Source organism: Exophiala viscosa (assembly GCF_022695815.1).
Source record: "Exophiala viscosa unplaced genomic scaffold EDD37scaffold_2, whole genome shotgun sequence".
NCBI classification, from domain to species: Eukaryota; Fungi; Ascomycota; class Eurotiomycetes; order Chaetothyriales; family Herpotrichiellaceae; genus Exophiala; species Exophiala viscosa.
Window position 1 is genome coordinate 3,991,362 of NW_026944354.1, and position 12,716 is coordinate 4,004,077.

Below are 12,716 nucleotides of genomic sequence, written 5' to 3' on the forward strand. Positions count from 1 at the left end.
AACCCTTTGGAAGTCGTTTTATGTATGCCGGGGCCACTGCCTCCAGCTACCTTTGCGAGGCAGTACTTCGAAGGGCGTTGGAATGGATTGGTATAGTTGTCTCACTGCTCTGTCGGCACACTCTTGGCCCATTTGCCTGCTCTGTCACGGAGGCAGTAGTGTGCGTATAAGATCTTGCTCCTCCCTACATTCTCATTCAGAATTATCATCAGGACTGCACATCTGCTTACAATTTCGACCAGATTTGATCGACGAAAGTCCTCTTTGCACTTCTCACCACCGAAGCACGGAAGGCCACAACACCTGGTCAGAATGTTAGACCAGCAGAAGCGTCTTGCTTGCAGGAAAAGATGCCGGTGTCGAATTACAGGCAATGAACCATGTAGACATGGATGCCAACCTATCAAGGTTGGCGGTGCGGATGGACATGAGTTCGACCTTCTTGCAGCGTACTTACCCAAGGCGGCAGCGAAAATTCATAGAATGGCCGTGAATGTGAGACGATACGGTCAGATCGAGATGCCAGAGTGGGCGAGGGCGACTGATGCCGAGTGGCGCAGTCGGACGGCAGATCCTTGGCCACCGAACGTCGACCACGTGCAACTTGAAATCGAGTACAGAGAAGTGAAAAGAACATACTGGGACGAGTTCAAATCTGGTTCATCGGAGATGGGGCTATTGTACAAAGCACGCAAAGAGGAAAACGAGAGGAAGCATGGAAGCCAGGGTGTTTTCGAGGATTTGGGAAGGTTGTGGCCGGAGCATGCTGAAGAGATTGCGAAGAGTAGAGCCATCCATCGAGAGATTGAAATCGCGTATGACAATTTCTGGTTCAAAATGGGCTGTCTCGATTGGATAGTGGCACAACGGCTGGGCGATGTCTGGAGAAATGCAAACGAGCAAATCTGGAGGAATGGACGATTGGAGGTACCTAGGTAGAACAAAAGGACAAAAGGGACATTGTGGAGGTTGTTGAGTTAGTAGAATGCCAATACGAGCTAAGAACAGAAACTCAGTAACCATTGGTTGAAAGCCTCGGAGGATTTTATTTGGTCTCTACTAAATTAACACTGTGTTAATGCGGGGAAACTCAAAGAAGTCCGCGCCTTTCTTCCCTTCTTCCCATCCTCTTTTCCCATTCCCCAACTTGACGTCGAGGCAAAATCATAAGAGCTTATCAACAATCGCACAATTGCAGGTACCCAGATTTGGAGGTCTGGATTCTTATAGCTTCTCTATTCCCTTCTCACCTGTTCTGAACATGCGACTCAGTGCCGGCGAGGAGACGAAGACACCCAAATCATGACCGACACCAAAGACTACGCTCCCCAACCACCTCCGCAATCCAGTCCCTCTATCATCAGCCACTCCACCCGTCAACCATCATGGACCGGCTCCATCAATAACGAGCCGACAAGCACAAACACATCACCCGTTCTACACAACCGCAAACGCTCCGCCGACCATTTACCTTCTGAGCCGCACATCTCCCGCAAAGGCCGGGCATGCCTAGCCTGTCGCAAACTCAAAGTCAAATGTGACAGTCTGGAGCGCGGCGACGCGGGATGCTCCCGCTGTCAACGCCTCAGCCTCGACTGCATTACCTCGAAGCGTGCGCGCATGAGCATCGACGACGATGAGGGCCATCTACACCCGTCCATCGTCCGCCTCGATCGCGCCGTCGAGGACATTTTGGCGCGCCTGAAAATGCCCGCATTGGACTCGTATAACGCTCAATTTCCATCTCTAAGTCAACCTCAATCTCAAGCTCAGAGCAGCCTGCTTCTTCAACCCACTGCCCCTTTACAACAATTTAGCACGCACCTCGCCCCGCCACACATCCAGTCCACGGCGCAAACAACCCGCGAGAACTCGCGCGAACCCAATGCCGAGGACAATGCGGCCGAAATGGCGCCCGCTCCAATGGGCAGCCTCTACGAGGTTACCCAACTCAACACACTCCGAAGCCGTCTCAAGTCCGGCGATCCCGCCCGTCGCAACTCGAGGAAGAACATGGAAAACGACTTGGTCTCTATGGGCCTAATCGGAACGGATGAAGCCGAAGAAATGATCCGACTCTTCAAAACCACATTGTCGCGCTACCTCTTCGATGCGACCATTCACGAATCTCAGACCCTACAGTCCATAAGGGAATCATCAACACTGTTCTTCACCGCCATAGTAACAGTGACGTCCCTACACATCCCAGGTCGGGAAAAGACATATGCCACAGCGCACAAACACCTTCGCGATCTCATTGCCGCAAGCTTTTTCGACCGCTTCCATACGCTTGAGGACATTCATGCGTTGTGTATCGCGGCATTCTGGCTTCCGGATCTTTCCTGGAAACTGTCAGGCCACTGCGTGCGCATGGCGACCGAACTCAATCTGCACCAGGCATTCTACAAGGCCTTGTACTCTCAAAAACAATCCGAGACCGAGCGCGGACACGCGTTTGAGCGCGCGAGGCTGTGGTACTTGTTATACGTGCTGGACCACCACTTCAGTATCGCGTATGGCCGACCGCCCGTCACGGCCGAGTTGCAGGCGATCAAGGAGTATGATGTCTTTCTGAATGCGCCGGAATGCACACCATCCGACAGGCGGGTGTTGTCACAGGTCACGTTGTTCATTATCCTTAGTAAGGCTTACAACCACTTCGGTCTGGAGGCGGAGCGGTTGATGGACGGAGACGATGTCACACTACTCACACACCAGAGATTTATGGAAGATCTAGATCGATGGAGGTATCAGTTTCGACATGCCTTGAACAGAGATGCTCATATTGGCGACTACCCTGCCGTTGGTGAGATATTCTGTTCATTTCCCGTATCTCAAGGTAGACTGACACACGTGTACAGGCGTTGACCTCCATTATTACTTCGCCTCGATGATGCTCAATTCCCTGGCACTAAGAGGCCGGTCTCTCGTCAACATCTCTTCCACCTCAACTCTTCCAAGCAGTCTTCGCCCGCTAGCATCCCAAGCTATCAATTCGGCTCATCAGATACTGATCATTGTCCTCGACGAACCTTCCATACGAGATTCCATGGTTGGCGTACCGTTGTACTTGCATACTGTCATCGCCTTCGCCGTCGTGTTTCTCATCAAGATGTCGTCCCGTTGGGCTGGTATTGGAGTGACTATCGATCCGGAGGAGAAAACGAAACCGCTGGTTGAAGGCGTTATCAATCTGTTCAGAAGTTGTCAGGCTGGCAAGAACCATATTCTGTACGCCATGGCCGACGGATTTGAGAGGTTGCTACGAAGCAATCTCGGAAGTGGCAATTTGTTTCCTTCCAAAGCCCGCAACGTCAACGCACAAGCGCAGGTCGGCCTGTATCCACATGCAAACGCTCAACGAGACGGCAGTCTCTCCCTTCCGGCGCCAGCATTGAATCAACAGCATCCAACATACTCAAGGGCGGACAATTACACGGCGAGCACACCAACAATCCTTCCTGCACAACACAGCACCATGTCTCCAAGTGCCTTCACACCAAAATCAAACACACAATCACATCCACATGCCAATGGAAGTAGTTTCGACAATTATCTCTCGCCGCACAGCCAACCTACGTCGTCCGGAACATTTGGAGGATGGCAGACTGAAGATGATATGTTGTGGAGTATGGGTATGGGTTATGACCTGCTCGCCACTGCGCCAGATGCACAGGGTTTCCTTGGGTGGCCTACACTTGGGCCGCAACTGGATCCCATGTAGAGCCGACTGACAGGTCGCAAGGAAATGTCGATGTTGTCATGAATCCGAACCAGTGTTTGGAGGACTCAAACCACGTTGATGGTAGGAGATGACAGTGGTATGAAACATCTCAGACCGGCAACTCTGCGTTTCTCCTTGCGAAATTCACCTTCCGAAGCGCCATCTGGATGTATGGTCCAATTATTGGAATGTTGCCGGCGAAGGATGCGATGGTTGCGAAAAAGTCTCCAAACAAGACAAAGATGCCGTAGAGTTCAACCAGGAAGCCGGTCAAGGGCCATCGTAGCAGAATTAGCAGGATGCCACCCATGAACGCAGCTGTTCCTTTGAGCTTCTGCTTTCTTGCGAAGAAGACAAATGTCTTTTGGATTCCAATGATGAGGGTGAGACCGATCAGGAAGAGGATCTGACTTAGCGTCAGTAGGGTCGCCGCAAAGGCAGGCAGGAAGGACGGACGTTGCCCATGGCTAACCTGTGACAATGTTAGAATGATCTGCTGCTTCAGAGTGAGAGACATACATGGAGCGATCAAAGAACATGACTACACCGCCGAAAAGAAACAATCCGCCTGTCGCAGTCAGTAGTGTCCCCTTCTCCTTTATGAGTATATGCGCTAACCTCCTGAGCAGAAGGCGACGCCAACCTCTGTTTGATGTTAGCCTTCATTCCAATGCCTGATAGATAGACAATCCCTGTGGACTGCATCTTAGAAGAAGCGCATACTTTGCATATCTGTGAGCCACATGCTGGGCATATTGAACTCGGCGCAGGGAAGTGTTTAGACGTGGACAGCAAGCAGAAGGATGGTAGTAAAATACGACAAGAGGCAACGAGAATGAGCGACGGACAAATCGAGTCTTGAGTATTAGTGTCGACGTAAAATGGACAGATAAGGATTGTGTGGAAGAGTCGAACTGTCCTTTACTGTTAAGCGATTGAAGCTGAACAGGAACGCAACGCAACGCAACGCAGGGGCTCCACGAAATAAACCGAACTGCGCTGCGCGTCTCTTCGTGTTTTCTCAGCCCCCAATTGACTTAGCCATATTAATTAAGCAGCCACCGCCGACAACTCAAATTCCCCCCCAGTTTTCGTCAGTGACAGAATGACGCAGGCAGCACACTATTATTCCACTTAAACTGCCAGCTGCAATTGCGGCAGCACGAGACTTGATGTGTGCGACAATGTCATTATCCTCTGAGACTCTTCGATAGCATATCTCGATTCTTGCCCATTGTTAGGCGGTCTCACACAAATGAGGAGAGCTAGCATGTCGTGGCTCTGGAAGGTGAGCACTTCTTCTTAATGGAAAGCTGAACGCGACCCTAACAGCTTCAGGGAGATGCAAACTCTCCAGCATCATACGAAAAGGCACTGTCCAAGTTGTCTAGTCAGATCACTGCCGCGAACCTCACCCTCGACACGAGTCGCAGTCGAAGCCGTCGAGCCAAAGCACTATGGACTCTTTACACGACCCTGACATACCTCCTCTACACCCTGGTGATTGTTCTTGTTCTTGGACCACAGAATTGGTCACTCTACCACTATGGTGGTCTTGTCGGCGGACCGATCACTATCTTCGCTGTCAGGAAACTCATCTCAGTGATCTTTGACTGGAGTATAGATCGACAGCAAACGCATCTGGATCACCTTCAAAAGCGGAGGGACACAAAGATTGCCGAATTGAAGAAAGCTACAAAATACGACAGCACACAAGAGCTGCTACAGAAGTACGGAGCTGCGCCTCCCTCGAAGACACCGTCGAAGCCACCACAACAGGGAACGAAACGAAAGGTCAATCCTCAGCCCGAACGCCCAGCGGCGCAGAGAACAGGAATCCCGCCACCACCCACAGCAAACATTCCTGGTAGAAACATCCAGTCCACTCCTCCGCCACGGCCCAACGTCAACATCAGTCCTGGCTCTCCTATCCAAGGCCAGTCCCCGTTGGCTGCAGCGGCGCTTCCCCACAGCCCCACGGACATAGCACCAGATGCTCCGGGATTCGCTCTAAATGCATTCGGCAATGTACCACCACCGAGTACAGCATATGAGCGTACGCCTCACTGGTATGACCGGTTCTTGGATGTGCTGCTTGGTGAGGACGAAATGGCTGCTAAGAACAGATTGGTGCTTCTGTGCTCCAATTGTCGCTTGGTCAACGGCCAAGCTCCGCCGGGCGTCAAGACATTGGAGGAGCTAGATCGGTGGAGATGCAGTGGCTGTAGTGCTTGGAACGGGGTCGAAAGTGAAGGAGCGAAAGTGGTCAAAGAGATTACCGGCGCGTCCAAGATACACAACGGCGAGGATTGGGAACAAATCCCCCCTGGTGGGGAGCTACATGAAGAAGAAGAAGAAGAAGACGACGAAGAACATGAAGACCCTCGGGCTGATCTGAAAGCTTTCCATGACACACCTGAAAATGTCAAGGGGCCAACGGGTCGTGAGGACGATGACGATAGTGGCATCACAAAGCGGGTGACTCGAAGTACAGGCAAGAAGGGGTCATATGAAGCACTCGAGTGAGCTATTATCAGGAAGAGAACGAAATGAAAACACTACTGCTCAACGTCTTCTGCCCTTTTCTCAATGCTCATTAATGCTGAGAACCGATACTTCGATGTCACGTGTTGAGGTTTGCCAAGCACGATATAAAATTTCCGTTTCGATTTCGGCGTTGGAGTTCGACTCATCCCAACCACAATGTCGGGTTAATGAAAAGCGTTCTGCCATAATCTGATTGCTAATGATGCCGCGATGACATACTGGAGAGCGTCCTGTCAAGCAAGTAAGTTTTACTGGTGACTCGAAATTGAATCATGTTCAGATGCCGTGAGTCAATTTCTTCCTCTTATTGACAGCACCCGCCTCAACAAGATCTTCATTTTCAACGACATGTCAGCCTTCGTCGTTCGCCCGTCCAATACGGATAGGGATGCGTTTCGCATCAAGTTGACCGCCGTGTCTATGCTCTCTCTGAAACTGAGATCTGGAGATACATGTGAAATTAGAAGGGTGGAACCCGACGATCTGCAACATGGGAGAAAGTTAGCAATCGCCTGGGAGGCCTCAGGTGCAGGCATGAGCGATAAGGTTGCGCAGACCTCAAAGCTGCTGCAAGAGGTTTACGGATTCAGATTAGGCGACAAGATCATTATTTCAAGATCATCCCAATCATTACAAAACGCCGAAAGAATATTTCTCAGCAACTGTGGAAATCCCATTGGACAGAATGACGTGCAGTTCTGGCAGCAGTACGCTGAAAAGGCCATCCCTACTACCAATGAATGTTTGGTGCACAGTCAAAAACTACAACTCAAGATTGGCGATGAGACGGCCGAACTTGTTGTGAAGGACGTCGGTATCGCCAACGCCATGATCGCACGAGTAACAAGAAACACAAAGATCCGAATTGCTAGTGGTGACCACGAAGCAGCGCAGGCTACGAAAATCGACTTTCAACCTAAGCATCTGGGCGGACTGGACAAGCAGGTGCTACAGATTCGTAAAATTGTCGGCCGGGTATGTCAGCCTGCTGTCAAGCAGCATTTGAAGTCGTATCAGCCAAAACAGGGGGTCTTACTGTACGGAGCAAAAGGCACAGGAAAGACTGCTTTCATAACAGCCTTGGCTGAGTCTGGCTGGCCGAACGTCATAGACTGGAAGCCTGGAACACAAATACGCACATCACCCGAGCCTCAGCTCATTATTATACGCCCTGCATATCTGTCACGCAACTCAGGTGGTACAGCAAATAGCGCAAACGAAGTTCAATCCCTATTCGAGCAGATCAGAAATACTCCAACCCTGGTGGTTGGCGAAGCGCAACATCCCAACGACATTGACCAGAGTCTACGAGTAAGAGGCAAGTTCTCTGCTGAGATCGAACTACCCATCCCTTCAGCCCAGCAGCGGAAAGAAATCCTCTTGGCCATACGCGGGTATGATCAATGCCTCAACGATGACCTCCTGCAACAAATGGCCGATAGAACCCACGGCTACGTGGGCGACGACCTGTACTCCCTCTTGTGCGAGACAGTAGAACTCTCATACGAAGGCACCATGTCAACGTCATCTGCCCCGGCGGTTGCTCAAGACACAACGGACGAAACCATGCCCATTGTTAGAGCTACGGACGCCGACCTCAACGCCGCACTCCAACAAATTCGCCCCTCAGCCCTCCAGGAGATCTTCCTTGAAACTCCTAACGTGCGATGGTCTGACATAGGCGGCCAACACGAGATCAAGCGGCAACTTCACAACGCCGTAGATCGGCCACTAAAGCACGCAGACCGCATGGCTAAACTATCACTCAAGCCGAAGAAGGGCGTCCTTCTCTACGGCCCACCAGGCTGCTCCAAGACCCTCCTCGTCCGCGCTCTAGCCACAGAAGCGGGCCTCAACTTCCTGGCCGTCAAAGGTGCAGAGCTGATATCAATGTACGTCGGCGAAAGCGAGCGCGCAACCCGCGAGGTATTCCGCAAAGCCCGCGCCGCGAGTCCAAGCATTATTTTCTTCGACGAGATCGACGCCATCGCCTCAACGCGCGGCGGAAGTGACTCCAGCTCCAACTTGAATGTTCTAACGACGCTGCTCAATGAGATGGACGGCTTCGAAGAGTTGCGCGGTGTCTTTGTCGTCGCCGCGACGAATAAACCGCAGAACATTGACCCGGCATTGATGCGCCCGGGACGATTTGACAATGTGGTGTACATTGGCCCGCCGGATTTCGAGGCACGCAAGGAGATCTTTCGGAACCGCTTAAGTAAGGTTCAGTATGTGCATAGCGAGGATCTGGATGAGGGCGCTGGTGCGAGCGGGCGTCTGGACTTAGATACTGAGGAGTTCGCGAAGGCGACGAAGGGCTTCTCTGGGGCAGAGGTGGTGGCCAGCCTCGAAACGGCTATGGAAGGCGCCTTTGATGATGATAGAGATTATGTCGTTGCCGATGACGTTCGTCAGGCTATTGGACGGACACCTAAGAGGATTACCCATGAGATACTGGAGGAATTTGAGGCTTGGAATGCTGAGCTTATGCGATGAGCGCGATAGCACTCGGATTATATTGCCACGGCCATTTAAGCCGCTTGTGTGCAGACATCAAGGTATTTTTCACAACATATTCCCCAGAGATGACCACACAGCGCCAGCCAAGTAGCCACTCCAATGTCTTTCGCGAAGTCTTTCCCATACCAGACCCCTTCAATACCACACAGCAGATCAGCAAAAGCGCGAGGGCACCCATCAATGCGAGCCTCGGGTAGTGGTGGGATTCCTCCCCATTTGGGGGAAAGAATAATTCCTTTTGCATCACTTTTCTGCCTGTTATTCGGAAAAATCAGATACAGCGAGGGGTTGTGACTGAACTGGATCACCAGGTCTTCAGGCTCGACACTTCCACTATGCAGGATCGAATGGTCGTGCAAGCCAGATGGGTTTCGCAGATTGTATCGTTTTGAGATATGCCAGTTGTCCTCGACAAGCCCTTTACACATGAAGCAAGCTTCAATCCTTATCTCGGAGAGCATCCTAGCTCGAAGGAGTTCACAAGTCCTTTCAACCATGCGATCCTCAGTGATTCGTAGAGCCCGTCTCAGAGAATCAGCACCGGAGAATTTAACCTTTTTCACACCGGAGAGTGTGCGATAAAACAACAACACCTCGTCGATAGTATAATCAACTTGCAGCGGAATTCGAGCTTGGCGGTTCACGATGTTGACGAGCGCGTAGACTTTGTCTATGATGACTGAGCACTCGTTCTCCGAGTAAATGGCGGACATCGCAAGTATATCTGAGTGCCCGTACCAATTCAAATGCTCTTTCCCCTTGGGAAGGACGGACTTCTGGGCACGCCACTTCTGCCGCAACACATTACTACAAGGGTCCCTGCCAACCGACATAAAATGGAGAGGGAAATTCCTCTCAAGGTCGGCAGCGTTAGGGCTGGCCCAAAGCTTGTGCGCGGCTAATATGCGCTTGCCGAAACAGATAACGAGTTCCTGTGCAAGCAATATCTCCTGGACGATCCACATTCGTCTCCAGTAAGGCACTTCAGTCGCGCGGCGTGGCCGCCCTTTCGGGTACACCGACATCCCTAGCGATCCGTGACGATCATCATCCTGTTCTTCTTCTTCTTCTTCTTCGTCGTCGTCGTGCTCGTCAGGTCCCCAGCCACACGATGACGAATTTTGCAGTCCCAAAGATCTCTCCCATTTGCAACACTTGGTGGGCTTTCTCGTCCAGGTCTGTTTGCGCAATACAAAGAGCGTCGATCCATATGGATTGTCCCCAGACTTCTAGACTGCCGACGCCACCAAACATCGCTTGGCGAAAAAAGTCCCACAGATTCTGGCGGACACTCACATCGACGCCATTGATTTTGGTTGTATGTGTCGTCATGTCCTGGCCCCAAGAATATGACAGTGCCTGGTATTGAGGTCTCGCGGGACTTGAAAGTCGGGTGGTGATCAGGTTGAAGTGACCTGGTGATACAAGCGTACCGGCGTCGCATTTATTGGGAAACTGAAGAAGGCGGATCGAGTCCGGGTATCGTAGAGGTCTCCAAGGAGCTACCATGATGCAGGGTCAATTTCCGGCCAAGGAGAATACTGACACAGTGTGCTGAGGCTGCTTCGAAGGGGTCAGTGGCAGATGACCTGGACAGGTGTACCCGCCGATATGGATATTAACGCGGCTCGTGTGTTCCTGGCAGACTGCAGATGAGATGGCTTCATCCATTGTGTGAGAAGTGCACAAAATGAGTCTTGTAGGCAGCAACCGCAGCAGAGATGGCGGTGTAGGCTGAATGAGGCTGGTGAACCACATCAGGCGTCAACTTATGCATGATGACTAAGCCACCGTTTCCTGCTGTTTTCTGCCGAACTGGACCATCGACTTTCTCTCACCATACGGCAAAAAATGATATGGCGAGAGTTCAGCATCTCCCGAATTGCTGACAGTGACACTCATTCAACGGTGGACAATAAACCGGGTCTTTCCCAAAGATGACGTGCCACAGATATTCGAAAACACGTCCACTCGTGTCATCATCAAGCTCTGTGTCCAGCAGCCATTGTCGATATCGAAGGTAATCTTCCCTACTCCGTTTGAGGACTTGAGCCTTCGACACCGCAAATTGTGCGCAACACGGCTGTGCAATTGTCTCTGGAACGTCGGATACATTGCTTTGGAACATATAGGTCCATGCTCCAACAAATGCCCGCTCCGCTGTTCGTTCATCATCGTCGCGGTTGATTTGAATCTCGGCCGGACAGCCCGGGTCGGAGATACAGCGCATATTCGCATACCCATGCTCCTGGACGTACTCGAGTCTCAATGAGCGGATGGAACGGACCTGATTATATCCTTGGCTGTCAGTATGCCAAGCTCGCGGATAGCCGTCGAGATGTGCATGAACAAAAACCATTGACGATGGAAGGTTTTCATAGTGGTCGATCAAGAAGGTGAGATATGCCATGGCCTGCGATTCGCGTAAGTCCCGGATCAATGGACACGCGCAAGCTTTGGGCATCAAATGTTGGAGTTTGCTGGTGTCATACCTCATGGCCTTTGTTCTCCGGGGGATGCAACGTTCCCTCGTCTTCCTCGTCCATATAATAAATGGCATGTTGCCAGCTATAGTCAGAAGCATCAGACCAGATGTACTTTGCGGAACAGGACTAAGAGCATACTCTTGGAGCTGATCCGACACCCAGCTGACGTCTTCACCGTGGATCTTGGGCACAATGACTGCTTTGTCCTGTGCACCCGGTCCTTTGGATATCCATGATAGCTGTTTCGTCGGCTTCGTCGGATTCGTCGAATTGGATGAGGGCCAAGGTTTGCGAACAAGTTCCTCAATGTGATCGTACCAGTCCGCGGATAACGTAGAGACTTCGTGTTTCCAGTAGAAGGCACCCAGCGTCAGAAGAACTACGGCAACCAGCACGATGTACCGGAAAAAAAGCCGGACGTTCAGCATCTGAAGCTTATGAGGACGAGATTGACGTGTAGAAAAACATTTCAAGCAATGTTGCTTCAACGGTGTAGGACAAAATCAAAGCCTCTCAGCGCGGGAGGCTTATGCAAGGGAAGAGGGCCTGCCGTCTTCCAGGTACCGCCCCCTCCATTCCAACGCGGCTTGACCCATAACCAATTCGGAATGTCGACAGTCAATGCATGCAACAATTAGCACACAAAACGCCACACGGACTCCGCTCGACCTATTCAGCAGCAGTCTCTAGCGCAGTTGATAGTGACGTGCTTTGCCGACGCTTAGTGTGCCACGTTGAGAATTCATTCGCATATTGACCTGCCATTTCGCGCCTTAGCCGGAGCTAAGTGATAGTGATTTCAGGCACGAAGCTGCAACCCGCAAGCCTGGTTATCACCAGACGTTCGGGTGCCGTCACTGTGGCTGTAACGCACGTCAATTTTTCAGCGAGGTGCACAACCCAAACCCGTCATCGATGCGTGTGGCCTGGACTTGTCAGTCGGAGCTGTCGGTCCATAGCGCAGGGTCTGGCGCCCCATAACGGGCCACGTAAGCCAGGTACGTAACCGAGAACGAACGGCCAGCCTTACCCGTGCATCCAGAGAAGTATTCATACAACCCTTCTTGTCGAAGACACTTTGTATGACCAGCGCTACGGTATGTGAGTATACATATATCCTGCCATTGCCGGAAAGTCTGGGGTTTTCTCATCCATGACATCCATGCAGTGCTAGATTGACCCTGAAAGAAATGTTTCGAATGATCACACAGTCCCGGGAAACAAAGAAAATCGTTGCTTGTCTTAGGAGATTCAATAATTGCGCATGAGTGAGGCACTGCAATCACGCCGTTGAGCCTCGTCCGAGTACGAAGGAAGGGCCAACAACGGGGCTGACATGGATGGTGGGAAAAAAGCAGAGGATTATGATGGCTTTCTGTACATGGCTTCGTGGCCGTGGGTGGATGTGTGGCTGTCTGTGTGGCTGCAGGTAAAACCAT

At 51.5% G+C, this 12,716-nt stretch overlaps 5 protein-coding genes across 5 annotated transcripts; 3 read left to right on the forward strand and 2 right to left on the reverse strand.

Moving 5' to 3' along the window:
• Positions 1-483: 483 nt before the first annotated feature.
• On the forward strand, positions 484-3,724 carry EDD37DRAFT_647764 (uncharacterized protein; the record flags this gene model as incomplete). The annotated part of the gene is made up of 3 exons (XM_062817925.1): positions 484-927; positions 1,273-2,806; positions 2,862-3,724. The coding sequence occupies 3 exons, from the start codon at positions 484-486 to the stop codon at positions 3,722-3,724; spliced, it is 2,841 nt and encodes a 946-aa protein (XP_062674000.1).
• A 54-nt stretch (positions 3,725-3,778) lies between these two features.
• Positions 3,779-4,746, reverse strand: EDD37DRAFT_293781 (vesicle transport protein). The gene is made up of 5 exons (XM_062811147.1): positions 4,448-4,746; positions 4,343-4,369; positions 4,244-4,292; positions 4,181-4,196; positions 3,779-4,130 (listed from the first exon to the last, which is right to left on the reverse strand). The coding sequence occupies exons 1-5, from the start codon at positions 4,476-4,478 to the stop codon at positions 3,834-3,836; spliced, it is 420 nt and encodes a 139-aa protein (XP_062674001.1). The 5' UTR covers positions 4,479-4,746; the 3' UTR covers positions 3,779-3,833.
• Positions 4,747-4,994: 248 nt separating this feature from the next.
• EDD37DRAFT_647766 (uncharacterized protein) lies at positions 4,995-6,250 on the forward strand (the record flags this gene model as incomplete). The annotated part of the gene is made up of 2 exons (XM_062817926.1): positions 4,995-5,012; positions 5,063-6,250. 2 exons carry the CDS (start codon positions 4,995-4,997, stop codon positions 6,248-6,250), a joined length of 1,206 nt encoding a protein of 401 aa, XP_062674002.1.
• A 369-nt stretch (positions 6,251-6,619) lies between these two features.
• EDD37DRAFT_647767 (vesicle-fusing ATPase) lies at positions 6,620-8,767 on the forward strand (the record flags this gene model as incomplete). Its single annotated transcript, XM_062817927.1, has 1 exon — positions 6,620-8,767. The coding sequence occupies one exon, from the start codon at positions 6,620-6,622 to the stop codon at positions 8,765-8,767; it is 2,148 nt and encodes a 715-aa protein (XP_062674003.1).
• A 1,116-nt stretch (positions 8,768-9,883) lies between these two features.
• EDD37DRAFT_647768 (uncharacterized protein) lies at positions 9,884-11,705 on the reverse strand (the record flags this gene model as incomplete). Its single annotated transcript, XM_062817928.1, has 4 exons — positions 9,884-10,293; positions 10,682-11,204; positions 11,284-11,359; positions 11,416-11,705. 4 exons carry the CDS (start codon positions 11,703-11,705, stop codon positions 9,884-9,886), a joined length of 1,299 nt encoding a protein of 432 aa, XP_062674004.1.
• Between the last annotated feature and the right edge of the window lie 1,011 nt (positions 11,706-12,716).